The sequence below is a fragment of the Strix aluco genome, chromosome 2 (assembly GCF_031877795.1).
Source record: "Strix aluco isolate bStrAlu1 chromosome 2, bStrAlu1.hap1, whole genome shotgun sequence".
NCBI lineage: Eukaryota > Metazoa > Chordata > Aves > Strigiformes > Strigidae > Strix > Strix aluco.
This window is the reverse complement of record NC_133932.1, coordinates 119,282,911-119,297,586: the sequence shown is the minus strand read 5'-3', so window position 1 is coordinate 119,297,586 and position 14,676 is coordinate 119,282,911. Positions and strand designations below refer to the sequence as shown.

The window sequence follows — 14,676 nt, the reverse complement described above, 5'->3', positions numbered from 1 at the left end:
TTTCACTGCACCTTCCCAACCACAGGGCAGGCTCCTGGAGTCCTATAGCCACCACCAGGAAGGAGCTGCTGCCTTGCATTTCTCTGCCCATCCTTGGGGACATGCCCAACCCACAAGCCTCTCCAAGGAAAGCCTGGGAGAAGCTCCAGGCAGAAGAGGACCTGTCTAAAATCAGTTTGTAGGAGACCCAGGAGGCCAGTCCTCACTAGAGTCCTGCAGGCCAGGCCAGGGCATGGGTTGAGGAGCAGGGGCGCCCCACTCTCACCATAGCCAACAGCTGGGTGCTGGGACATACATGTGAGCATCCCGTGACAGGTGTGCAGAAGATGTTCCTGCTGTCACTCTATTTAATGGCTTCTATAGAAAGGGTTGGGCTTTTTTTTTTTTCCCTTTTTTTTTCCCCCCCTCACAGTTGAACGTGCCAAGAGCAGCAGGTAGGTACGATGGAAATTAAATGCCGCTATTAATTTACATGAGCTGGGTGAAGCGTAAGCAAGAGGACTGTGGCGGATAAGGAGACGGCGATGGGTGTTTGTCAGGCAGGTTCCTTACATCGGCCAGGCTCACCTTACAGAGATCCCAGTTGCACCCTGGAACCGGAGCTGTGGCAGTGGTTTGGGTGACCCAACACTCCGCCCCTTGGGAAGCGGCCTGAAAAGGGGAAAATTGCACTGGGGTCTTGTCAGGGTTTTTTGGGAGATAGGGCGAAGGAATTTGGCTTTCATCCACCTACACAAAGCTTTCAGGCATGCACAAACCTGGATTTAATTTATATTATGCCAATTTCAGAAATAGAAATGCTCTTTTTTTTCCTTAGGGGAAAAAATGAACTGAATTCAGTAGCAAAACTCCCCATCTCAGGCAGTGTGTTTTCCTACCTGCTCCTCCCTGCTCCAGCAGTTGTTGGTGACTGGCACGAGCCACATATTTGCAGACTGACTATAACCACCAACCTGCTGGGGGCTCAGCCCCAGTTCAATGGTTTTCTGGGGGGTGTGGACCACAGTGCCCTCCGTTTGCAGCCTGAAGCTCTGCCCTGGCCTTGTCACGATCAGCACAGCTGAGGAGAGGAAGATGCTCCAGGAACTGCAGAGAGGGATGACATGTTTGTTTATTGATTTATTTTATACAAGAAGAAATGAGTTTCCCTTGGCTCCTTCTGTGACAAAGTGATTTAATTAATGCTGAAACTCCATGTACACAGGACACAGCAGAGCTGCTCGTGGTTGGCACGGGCTACATCTATAGAATTATTTCAGAGAAAGGAAAATGTCAGCATGATAGAAATGGAAAGTATTAGTGTGCCACGTGCTGCCAGGAAATGGGGCTGCTACCCTATTCTAAACCTGGATCAGGCTTTTAATGAAAGTTAACTTATTTACCCCACCCTTTTCTTTTGACATTTAAAACTGATTTAGTGGGAAACCACTCCCCCAGTGAGGGCCATCAAGTGCTGCAGTAGGAGGCTGACAGGGCTGGGGAGGCACGCAGGCTTTCATTCACTAACTTGCCAGCACACGTGAACTATGGAAAGTAAAGTGGCAGCAGAACTTTAGTCGTGTCGTCACAGAAGCTGGGAAAAACCCCCTAAAAATGTATGTAAGTTTACAATATTGCCCTTTGCAGTCAGCGCAGCGAGGTGGGCAAGCCTGGAGACCCAGGGTGTGTGCACCCCAGCCACTGTGTGCCCGCTCGCCTGGCCCTGGCCAGTTGCAGCCCGGCTGCTTTCAAATCCAGACCCTGCTGTGGCCACAAATGCAAAGACCACTTGTGAAATTAGAGGAAAGACCCCCAGGATGAACTTCCGCAAGGATCAGAAAAGCCACTGGTCAGCTACCAAGTGTGGAAATACCACAGAGGTGAGGGGGAAAAGGAAGGAAAACACCACTTCAAGTGGTGATCAAGTTGCTTTCTGCCTTACAAACCAAGCACAGCTCTCAGGCCAGGTATTCACAGGCATGATTGAATTCACGCTTTCCTTCCCTGCAGGACAACATTCTTCATCACACAACTCTGCTACAACGATACTTCAGACAGACCTTTACCTATGGGTAAATACCAATCTGCTATTTCAACAACAACATCATCATCATCATCCTCACCAGGGCAAAATCCTGATCCCCCCAAGGTGACTTAGAAGCCTCCTGCGGTCTCCCCACAGGCATGATTGATTGCCACCCTGCATGGAAGACCGTGACAATTTTCAGCCATCATCAAGGCTTAAACAAAACAGCGGCTGCACCAGAGGAGACAATGACCCCGGGCTGAGTCCTCCAGCAGCCGCTGGTGGGGAACTGCCTCCTCTTCCCAGACCAGCTCCTGCCGGCCACCAGCAGTGGGTGTGAACCGGCATGTTCCAGCCAACAAGCAGCCTATCCAATCTGTTATAGCTAGACCAGAGCAGCTACATTTTGAGCAAAGCTATGATCAGCAGTGAGAAAGAGCTCAAGGATTTCATTACATCAACATCACTTTCTTTCATGTTGTTTTTAAATCTGGCTGCTAAGGTAACATTACACTTCATCTTCCCCAATTCCCCCTCTGCAGGGCATCTACTAGAGAACTTCAACACTGACAACAGAAACCAAAAAAGTGGTCTAGGCAGACATCAGCAAAGGCAGCACAACAGTACATAAAATCCTTGGGAACATTTTGCAGTTGTAGTAAACATGTATTTGCATGAAAGGGTCTTACTACCTTTCACTGTTAGTACTTAACAGTGAAAGGTACTAACAGCAAACAGAGTCTTAGAGAAGGTGGCTTCAAGTGCCAATAATTGCAGAAACACTTTAATATCTAGCTAAAGGTAAAATTCATGGAGGCCACTGTGCCTTGGTTCCCCTGAGCACCAGGAACATCTCTAACCCCCCTATGTGGATCACACAGGGAGGGAGGCTGCAGAAACAATTTTAAAAGAATCACTCCCGTCCTGAGGCCCCAGTGCTGGCCTAGATGTGCAAAGCAGCCCCTAAAATCCTACAGCTCTGGATTTTATGTTCCTCTTGGTGTCCTGAACCCCAACCTTGTCCTCCAAGGGCTGAGCCAGGGTCTTGCTTCAACTGATGGTGCTCCGGTTTAACCCACCACCAGTTAGAGGCAGGGCAGGCTTCCTTCTGCACAGCCCCCCAGCTCTGGCGGGGTTTCAGCAGAGGCTGGTGATGACCCACAGCCCACCCTGCCCACCCACAGTCCTGAGGTGTGGGAGATGTGGCTCCAAACCCCGCTAGGATGGGAGTGCACACAGCCCCTCTGCCATCAGTCAAGCCGGAGGATGGCTGCCTGCAGGAGGCACAGCAGCGAGCACCCAGGCAGCATCCCAGTTCAATGGGAGGCTTGCAGAGCACTGAGGCAACTCCCTCATTAGGCAGTTACCAGCTAATGATTTTGGTCACATGCTGTAAGGCTTTGGCAGCTGCCCTTTCATATCTAAGTCCTCTGATGGATCTACTCGCACAGTTCCCAGTGCAGGAGGGCATTGGGCAAGAAGGCACCATGAGGAACACAAGTGTTTCCGAGGTTTGGTATATTCCCAGTATTCATTCCTAGCTGAATTTGGGAATAATTCAGGTGTCCATCTACTCAATTACCAGCATCCTTAATTACAAGCTCCCATCTTTTCTTTCAAGAGCAATCCATTCTTTGCAAAGCCAGCCTCTCATGGCCTATCTGATCACAGCACAAGATGTTTATGTGGAAACTCCACTTTGGGCTGGTGCCACAAAATGAATTAAACTTCTCAGAGAAGTGAAAAAAAATTTTCACCAGCAATAAGCAACACTGATCATCAAATGAATAGTGATTCTTCGCATCAACATTAAAACCCATTTATTCAGTCTTTTGTGCAGGGTGCACAATTCAATGCAGTTACGTATACACAGTATGCACATCCTAATAGCGTACAAAAAGGCAAGTAGCAACAGGTGCTTACACTGGAAGTGTATGTACAGATATCTTAAATTGGGATTTTTACATTAGAAAATTGTCTGACACTATTCATGTGTCATCAAGGCTATTAGAAACTGTGTAGAAAACCAATAAAACTTGGAAAGTATCTATTCTTATTTCACTTTACCCAGGCTGGATACAGAGTCAGGTTTCCCACACCACATTATTTGTGGGCAAAGCCTACACGATCCCCAAGCACTTTGTGGGGTCACATCACCATTCACTCTAGCACATCCCATTACATGTTAAAGATTAACATATTAGTACTATTCCCTGTTTTTCTGGGAAGAACAGCAGCTTAAATACTTTAAAAAGCTAATTTTCTCCTGGGAAAAGACAACAAATGAAAGATTTAGAGAGACCATGAAAGAATCAAAGATTAATGAAATGTCGTAACAGCACTTCCTGGTCCTTCCAAAAAACTCTTCACAGACCAGGCAGCACCTAATTTAAAGCGCTGTAAACTGTCCAGATTTACAGAAGCACAATAGCAGGCCTTGGCAGACCACAGGTCTTCTGCTGATCTTTACCTTGTTCCTATCCTAAGGGCTGCAAGAGATCGTACTTTTGTAACCTGCACAAAAAGACACAGAGAGATCAAGTAGATTTAGCAAAAGGATAATAAACAAAACCAGTAAATAGAAATATGCAGCAACATCCAAAAGAGCCATACATCACTCCCTGTAACTATTCTGAATTTAATTTCTAACTGAATTTTGTTTCTAAGACATCAGCAGAATAAGGAAGCATCAGAAAATGAATGAAGAAACACATGGTTCTTGTGACCAAGGCCCCCAAGGACACCCAGAACCCATCTTCATTGACTTTCAGCTTGAAGAGCAAGTCCAACTCTCTTTAACTACTCTTCTATGCCAGAGTCAAATTCTTGCATGTACCAAGTAGTTTTGATGGCAAATTTTAGCATTATAAAGAACCTAACCTAAAATTCACCCAGGGAGTAGTTTTAAAGGACTAGTTTGCTAATGCAGATGACAAACCACAGCTGAGTATGATGTAGGTAAGACTGAGTTAAAACTGCTCCCAAAGGTGGCTAAGATGCCTTGTGCATAAATACACCAAATATAGAACATATTTGTAGAACATTCAATCACAGCCAGTATGATTTCAGACATCTCTTCTTTTTAGCACGGCACACGTGCTGTTTGCTGTATACGCTTTCAGGTTTATTCAGTTTGTTGCCTTGCATGAGCCTTTTGGAGTAGAGGTGAGGACAGCATTAATAATCTCTCTCAAATTTATTTCTCTCCTAAAGTTCTCTGGTGTTTACAATTAGTCAAAATTTACTTGAGTGAAGATACATTTAAATGATTTGTCATTTCCATGATGGTTCTTATGAAAATTCATTAAGTGGCTTGAAAAATGTTTTCCTTTTAGAGAATGACTTCCTTAAATATATTATACTACGAATAGGTAAATAATAATCAGTATTTTAAAGTCAGCCTTCCTATAGTGTGAACCTCTTATTCTGATTCTTCTAGAGAAACATTTCAGCTGTAAGTATTAGTAAATCAGAATTTCATTCAAAAGGAATCAGGAAAAAGACTTCATTACCAGATGCTCTTTGTCATTGCATAACCATAGGGAATGAGTTGCTATTCAAAAGTAAGAAGCCCTCAGTCTACATTTTATGTTACATTAACGAGTGCAGCTACATCGTGTAACACATAGGAACGTTACATCAAATTTTATACCACAGCCTGTTTCCCACACAAATCATTTTTTGGCACAGAAAGTCAGTGGGAACTTCCAGGGCTTGACTATAAGCAAATAAGACGTGTGGTTAAGATTTAGAAGTACTAAAACCACTCTGGCATTTTAAAAGTCTGACAGCAATTCCTGGCCAGGGGTGGGGAGGAGAAACAGGCTTCTCGCAGTGAGTGAAACTATAGACTGGGAAGGTACCACTGAAATCAGTGAAATGTTTCCTGGTACTAAGAGATCCCCAGAAACAACTGGCTTTTGCAGGATGATGAAAACAAACGTGCAAATAGATGAGATTTGGACACAAGGACAAAACTGAACCATACTCACTCTGCATGCTGTAATATTTTTTAAACCATTTCATAAAACACAGCTTTAAAAACCTTGATTTCTGAAACTTAAAGATCAAAGTTTATATAAAAATAAGTAGCAATTTGTGTATTTCACTGTAATACAGCCATTACAAGGCTTGACGCCATACTGTATTAGAAAACTCCAATTTAACCATGCAATATATTTATATATATATATGTGTGTGTATAAATTATCAAGCTCAGTTAAACTCAAAGCAAATTATACTACCTTTCCCTCATAAAATAGCTTCATCCATTAAGCTCCAGATTGCAAAGCTAGTTGCTGTGTCATAGGCAAAACACAATTTTACAAAATCACTGGGGAGGAAAAAGGCATTTTTACTCTTAAATTGTAGAATAAGCCACAACAGAAGTAATTAAAGGAAATATGACTGAAGAAAGAAATATATGGTATTCTCTTCTCTAAAGAATCCAGCAAATGGCAATAAATAAATAAATAAGAAGTCTGGTGAATTTTACCACAGTACTTTGCTACCATAAATTGTTTGAGAAGTCTACCTTGCCCATATGTCACTACCTGCCTCTTGTTTCCACCCTGTAATCTAAGTAGTCAGCTAATGCAACATATTTCTTTTGGTAAGTCTTAAGGCTTAAACTTTTTTCCCACACGATGTTTTTAAACTAATAATTACGCAACATGTTCCTTCCCTGTCTTAATTTGCATTCTCATACTGAAACAAAGTTATTTAATTGCATTAAAGTTCTCAATCAGCTAAACTGAAATCTATTCTTCAGATGAAATAAATGTCATGACACACCAGCAAGGACAAAAAACCCAACAAACAGTACAGCAGTAAAGCAAGGTGAGAAGAATCAGTCCAAAGACTGGGAGAAACACGTATGAAAAAGGCCACCCAAAGCATACAGAAGCCACCGCTAGGAAGAAGGTTCTCCAGAATTATTTTCGCTGCCCTGTATTAAAATGAACAGAGACAGGTATGAGATCTTTTCCCCTCACCGCTGCCACTGCTTCAAGTCTGGATGGGCTGAAGAGACACTGGATCCCGAACTCCTCAAAGATACCTGCGCTGAGGCTATAGAGGAAGGAGTTCAGCTTTTACCAGGGTGACTGTCAGAGGGTGTTCAAAGCCAGGCAGGAATGTAACCATAACTCTTTTAAATAAGAGTCCCCAGGAGAAAGTCAACTATTTCATGCTTTTTTCTATTCAGTATTTTTACACCCAGGACAACTGTTGTGCAGAAAAGCAAAGCCATAGCACCATGCAGTTGTGCCCGACTGCTCTGCTGTTTGAGTGGGCATAACCATCCTATTCCAGTGCTTTCTCTTCCATAGTCCAGTCAGACAGACAAACAAGTTACACAATGCAAGCACGGATTTCCTCTCCCACGTGCTCCCTTGTGTGTGTGACTAGGGCTGGGCTCAAAGTTGAACCTCATGGGTATAAACGTTGTGATTCAGATCTTCCCTCGTTTTCTGCATGCATTAACATACTTGTTTTCTGTTCTCCAGAATCATACTAGCAATTATTAACTAGTCAATACAGTTATTTTGTCTATAAGGTGGCATATACTCATATACTATGCATGCCTGACAAGAGAACATGTAGCCAAAATTAATCCAAAGATTATTCCAAGAAGTAGCAGTAATAGTTCTAAATTTAAATATGATGAGTTAGCTGGCTTTGTTGAAAACAACACTGTAAGATCCCAAATGCAAAAGAAGAAAGAGGAAGAGCTGTATTTTCAAATGGTACAGAGAAGTACAACAAATGGCACTGAGCAGCGAGATGGATGCCCGAAACAACTGTTTGCAAAAGAAGAGATCCAAGAATTCAAAACATGAGTTAAACTGAAGAAAAACTATCAAGGATAGGAAACTTACAGCAGAAGTGCTGATTGATGATATGAAGATTTCTTATAATTTTCAGAAATTTTTCTGATATCTGAGCAAGCTTGCTGTCCTGTCCCAAATCCCTAAACACGGAATCTGCTCACTCAAACATAAATGAATTTGTTCCCATCAATAAAGGTGGTGGTGACAGAATCGACTGGTCTGTGTATTCTAGATGTTACCTACACATTCTCAACTTACTTTGTTGAAGACCGAAGTGCACTTGGCAGAAAAGTTTTCAGCCTCAGCCCCGATGCAAATGAATCTCTTTCTGGCAATACAACTGCAATTACCATATTTATAGAGATTATTAATTAATCAGAAGTGCTGCTTAAATAAAAGTGCAATTATTTCAACTCATTAGTAGAATGTATTTTAAGAAAATATTTGACACAGTAGTCAACCATTTACTGAAAGCTCAGTTTAATAGAATATTATTGAAGTTATAGATTAAGAAGTTAAATACTGTATCAAGTTTAATGAAGAAATCAAGGGTGAATAAGAAGCATGAAAGCTGAGGCCACAGGGAGCTGTAGACTTGATATGAGATCCCACAGAGTTCAGCGTATGTGGCCACAGAGCCTGTCAGGCGATTACTGTTTCACATGGGTACCACGTGGTTTCTGTGTTGCTGGAACAAGTAGTGGGGCAGCTAGAACTGTGCATGTACACAACTCTTGTCAATGCAGAAATGCTCTAAGGCAAAACTATCAGACTGCAGAGGATGTCTTCTGCTAAAATTTAGCAAGCTATAATACAGAGGCCAGCCTAGGTACACATGGTCTTAAGAACTCCAAGACCTTTTAGGGCTGGGCAGCAGGCTTTCTAAAAGCCTTCAGCTAAATATTCAGGTAATGGCAACTCCTTGCATGTAAATAAGGTAGTTTAAAAGCAAGCAAGCTAACAAAAAGACAAACAAGCAAAAAAAAAAAAAAAAAGCAATGCAATTGTCCTACCTCTGAGCTTGATCTCTTTTCACCTGATCCACTTATCCAGAACACAGGGAACATTAACTCTTACAAACATGTGCATTCGGAATATTTGCACCAACTAGGCCGCCTCCTTTGATGTGCATTTCCATCTCCCCTCGTTTCTTCTGCTGCCTAAAGTCTACTGCTGTGAACAGAAACACTCTGACACATTATTTACAAAAGCCAATATAAACATCTAATAGAATCTCAGCAATTCAATATGCTCCACTTCCCTTTGCTAACTTTGTCTTTCCCTAAACTATCAGCTATGTGGGCATAATTCATCTCTTCCTGAATATCTAGAATACTGCAGGCACTGCTGCAAACATTGTGGTCTTTCCTTGTGAAGAAATTTGATGGCTTGGGATTGGAGTTTTGGGGGGAGGCTTTTGAGCTTTGGTGAGTCCACTTCATTCACATTACATGAAATATACATTTGATATGTCAGCAAGCTCTTCGCATGGAAGGCAGAAAAAGCAAAACAAGTCAAAGTTTCTTTAACTGCACTCCAAAGGAGAAGTCTGTCAACTCAGAGTCTGCAAATAGTAAAGTGAACACAAGTGACAGACTCCATGAATCAAAACAAAATCTGGCCTATGTCTATAGATCTGAGCTCAGCTCAGCGAAATGAGAACTGCAACTCCCTCCTGCAAATTGGCTGCTGAATTTGCTAAACAAACTACTGGTCACACACAGTGAATTTATGGATGCTGCAATAGTACACTGAAAAGGAGTCCTCAACACAAAGTGAATAAATGGGCCACTTAAGGGTTCTAGTTCACATTTGTGTTTGGGGTTTTTTTTGTGTGTGTGTTTAGGGGTTTTTTGATTTGTTTTGTTTTTTGTTTTTCTTATAGCCATCCACTGTTACTTTTCACTACTACACCATCCTTTCCAGCCCCGAGCTGCTCCTTACTGCTGACTAGGTCCCCAAACTGGGAAAAGGAGCACTCGTGTAAAACTCACATGCTTGCAGACCAATTGGTTCGGGAGGAAAGGTGCTGCATTGGCCTGCTTGGGAGCAGAGCAGAGGGACACACTGCCTGGCGAGTGCCCACAGCGGCCAGCCAGAACCATCTCCTAGCCACCCAACCAGCTGACCAGCCAGCATGGCATTTTGGCTGGGAGGCAGGTACTCTCCATCTCTAAGCACGAACAACAGGATATGCTCTGAGGGGGTCAAAGAAATTACCACAGTTTATATGCTGATCCATTGACACTTACTACATTTTCCAGGAAAATCTTATCACCCAGCCAAAATACATTGTTATATGTATGACAACTTCTATTAATAAGTGAACTTTGCTCTTTTGTAAGGAAGCTTTCAGTGTTCTTATGTTGATATTTTTACTCAAAGTACACTTATGAACACTAGCATCAGCAACCTCATCCCTCTGGGATACATCACCTCTGTTGAAATCCCTAATTCTTGAAATTAATCTGATGTTTCAGGAAGAACAACTTTTTAGATGGTCCACATGTGAGCAGACATGGAAAATATTTGCAAAAAAGTCCCTTTTCAAAAGAAAAAGGTTTTAATGAATCATTTTAATTTCTATAATACTCTTTAAAAAAAATCAAGAAAAACATACTTGAGGTTACTTTCTCCTCAGAAGCTTAATATATTTAATTTAGAACAAAAATCCTTTTTCCTCAGAAGTACTTAAGCAGGTAACTTGAATAGCCCAGAGAACAAGTTTTAAGAAGGAGGCAAAAGCACAATAACGCTTTCCAAACTGGTTTATAAAAAGACAGACATGAATTTTGTTCTGTTTTGAACAAAATAAACAGAGTATATAAGAAACATGTACTCGAAGAGTACAACCAACAGAAAATGTAGGTTTTGATGTGCAGAGGGGACTAGTTCAAGAAGACAGAGTATCTTCTTTCACATCAAGGCATTCTGAGTGATAGTATGAGTCTGTCCCATAAATAGTGGTACTGTTTTGCATCTTTTCTCTCCACCTCAAGAAAATATTTTAAAAAAAACCTGTTCAAAGCATTTACCTCCCCTTTTGAGCACAATATTCTGAAGTCACATACCTATGCAGAAGCTCTCTAATAAATGAGAAAACGCAAATCTAATGCTGAAGCAGGAGAGGCTCCAAGAAGAGAGAAGTATAAAACTAGAAATATGCACAGTTAAAAGTATCGAGTACACACTTTTTAATTTATCATAGCAATACTGCCATACAGACTAACAAAAAGGGTCATGTGCTTGTACTAAGTGCAAGGCCAAACAAATACAAGATAGAATGGAATGTCACCTGAGAAGAGGTCTCAGGTCTTAGCAGATTAATCTGTACAACTATTTATACAGGACTGTTCCTGCCTTCTCCAAGTGTTTTAGACAGGTGAAAAAGCTCATAAACTTGCTATTATCTAAAACATATGGCCATGCATATATTTGACAGCACTGTCCACTATCACGTGCAGTATCAAAAAAACACATCAAGGTTTAAGCTTAAGACATTGACCTATTAAACAAAATTTCACTTAACCTGGGGCTAAGCAATATGTAGGCAGTGATTGAAAGTTCTTACATTACCCATATAGAGCTCTTATGTGGCCAAATTACCCTCTGTTTTCAAGAGAGCCAATTTGCTCTGATGATTCACATCCTGTTTTGAATTGACAATCACCAGTGCTTCCTCCCAACTCTATGTGGTAATTTCTTAAGCAGAGTACCATTCTCTAGGGATACAATTTGAGTATTTTTTTAAATTTCATTTTGACCAGGGTGTGAAACAAAAGATGATCAAAATTTGTACACTGCTCTGGAAAAGGCTATTACAGTGCATTTAGTAAAGTTGTCAGAAATAAAGGGCATTAAATAACAACAATGGACCTCAGAGAAATTAACTGTATCTCTTTATTGTTAACCAATGAATGTTATCCAAAATAGTAGATGTAATTGTAGCTTAATTGTACAACACAAAACATGATGCTAAAGGAAAAGCATGTGGAAAATTACTTCACCAAGTAATCATTAAATGTATTTTTAGTATTTCTGCACCAGTAAGTGTTCCCAACTGCTGGTGACAGCAGCTATTACCACTTTGTTCATTGTGAAAATCTGTATTACAAATGGTTGTTCCTGGTTGTTTAGAAAAAAAAAAAAAATCACACAGCTTTTTAAATGGATCTAATCCATTTAGCCCTACTCTATATATTGCAGATTTATGAACAGCAAACTTTACCGGTATTTTTTCCCAACTCTGAAACTGATGTATCAGTGTTAATGCACACTTTCCAGAGAAAATGAAAACTCACTGGAAGCACAGTATTTCACCTGCTATGGCAAACTGTTTGAATACCTTCATAACTTTGTTTAAGCTTCGGTGTATGAAGCCTGTGAAACAAAAACTGTTCTTAGAATGCACTGCAAGTAGAAACACCAACTTCCACCAAGCAGCATTTTGAAGCATGTGCACACCATCTGCACATCAGTCTTTAAGGTCAACCAGATATGTTTAGCCCCACAAACCAAAAAATATATTAATGTATCTTTATTTTATTTTCATGATGTAACCCCACATAGCCAGCCTTTAACTCCGCAAAATAAAAAAAAAAAACAAACAAACTTAGTTGGACTGTTCATAAGAAATTTAAACCTACTGTGCATGAAAAAATGTTTAATAAAATGGCAAATTTTAATAGATAAGTGTAAATTTATGAGTGCATAATATCAAACAGAAAAGAGCTGAACCATCCTCAGAGAAAGCAGGATCTTCCACTGTAGATATTTAGTAGGGTACTATAACAGAAGGAATAACTGCAGTCCACATTAGAGTTATTTCTAAAGTTCAATTTCTAAGCAAATTTCTCAAAAAAGCAGGTCTCCTTTTCAAGAGGGAAAGGACTTAATAACAATGATCTGACATCAGATATGACAATTACAATACTAGCTTCACTGGAAACTGAAGCTACAAACACTTTTAGTCCAATTCTAGAAACTTTCATTTTATATTTGGAAACCCAAAGACAAACTGACACGCACATTCTACACCCCTTCCAGGAGATAGTATACCAGTGACAGGTTATAGCTTTAAAATATGTAATGTGCTTTTACAATTTAAGCTCATCAAAAGGCAGTTAGACAGTATTTAGCACTATAAATCCATCTTAAAGTAAAACAAAATCCTAGGAGTAAGGGCTCCTAGCATTCTATGATATCACTGTGTAGTCAATTTAAACAGGTTTTTTTTCATGGTGTTTGAAGGACCAGTCATCATGTACATAGTAGTGAGGTAGGATACTGTCCCCTCCCTGGGACTGATGTTTTCATATGCTCCCTTGCCAGAAAGGTCCAGGTCTCCCTACTGCAAATAAAATAATTACAAGCAAATAGCACATGAAGCTTTGTATTTTTTTTTTTCCTTTGCTGCATTAGAACATTTTGCACATCTAAAAGAATCACCTAGGAAAAGCAATACTTATTCAAACCTATCAACAGCCATGTGCTGCCCACAGGTAGTGTTCCATTTAAAAATATTTCCTGGAACTACCACCTGCCATCCAGACCTTTGTGAACAGGCAGGCAAAGAAAACCATCAATGATGACAGGACATGAAACACCAAAGAATTTCACTTGGGAGGAAAAAAAAAAAAAAAAAAACCAAAAAGTCAGCAATATCAAACTCTTAATGGTTTAGCTACATTGAAAAATGTAATTTCAAACTTTATACTGAAATAGTACCTACCCAGTTTAGGTTCAGTTCTACACTTCTTTCTATTTCTTAATTTTAAGCAATATATACACTTGTCAGTCATTATATACTTCACATCAGTTTCCAAAGAAAAAAATATGAACCAATGAAACTGAAAATGTGGAGAAAAAACTGCTATCATTCTTCACACCCTCCCCCCCAAAAGCTAGGGATGACAGACTGCCTAACTGTTGAATAGCTTCCCCTAAATTTGTCTTCTAGCCACTGTAGTCAAACTGGTATTAAGTGCTTTGGCAAAGTGGGGTGCAATCCATCAAATCTGCAAAGGCCTGCTTTTTTCTCTGTTGGTGGTTCAGCTTTACGAGGAACATATATGCAAAATAACAGCTCTCACATTGCTTCAAACTCATCAATACGCTGCTTTGTATTGCCTTGTCGGATTTGTCGAAGAGTCTTGTACTTATCACGGCCTGCTTTCACATTCTCAGCATGAAGGACATCATTTTGTGTTTTCTTGGTTTCATCTCTGGCTTGAGCCAACTCAGAACTTAAAGCCTGTTGAATAAAATATTTGTATTTAAGTGCTTTGACTAATCTTTTAACGATTCTGGAATTTCTGATAACAACTATTCTGCAGCTTGGATAAGGATTTCTTGAATGCCAATCTATGAAACCCTTGTGCTGTTTAGTAACTCAAGTTCTGAGATCTATCAGAAAGACTGCAGAGGGAAAGAGAAGGAGAGCACAGGATTCTTTCCTTACATAAGTGTGGTAATCAAAATAAAGAAAAAAAAAAAAGCGGCCTCATACTCTAACATTCAAGAAGAAAGGGACCAGCAGGATAAAGCAGGAGAATGACCTTATTTTTCAATTTCTGCTTGACTAAAGACAGCTCTTGTTTATCTCCCTGATCCTGTTCAGTGATTGGCCAAGCAGAAAGGATATTACACATACACGCTACTAAGATATTGCTGCCAGAAAAAGAAGCAGCTTTCCATTTCTTTTATTTCCTTCCTAAACAGACATTTCATAACAAGGCAAAGGGTTACCACTAATATAGACTATTATACTTTGATGGGTAAGACTAGTCTAGGAGATTATGCTCCATTTCAGGGAAACAAGACTAATCCAAAATGGGCATA

The 14,676-nt window shown here is 40.4% G+C and overlaps 1 protein-coding gene across 6 annotated transcripts in view; it reads right to left on the bottom strand.

The window, feature by feature from the left end:
* Positions 1-14,676, bottom strand: part of RDX (radixin) — a 72,822-nt gene that overhangs the window by 19,499 nt on the left and 38,647 nt on the right. For 2 of the 6 annotated variants that reach the window (XM_074816095.1, XM_074816099.1), the window contains 2 exons: positions 13,929-14,089; positions 3,808-4,519 (listed from right to left, as the gene is read on the bottom strand). In XM_074816095.1, the coding sequence (XP_074672196.1) occupies positions 4,483-4,519; positions 13,929-14,089 (198 nt within the window). In that variant the 3' untranslated portion in view covers positions 3,808-4,482. Of the gene's footprint in view, positions 1-3,807; positions 4,520-9,994; positions 10,035-11,722; positions 14,090-14,676 lie in introns of those variants that run through there. The other 4 variants (XM_074816093.1, XM_074816094.1, XM_074816098.1 and 1 more) reach the window with 3 other exon arrangements.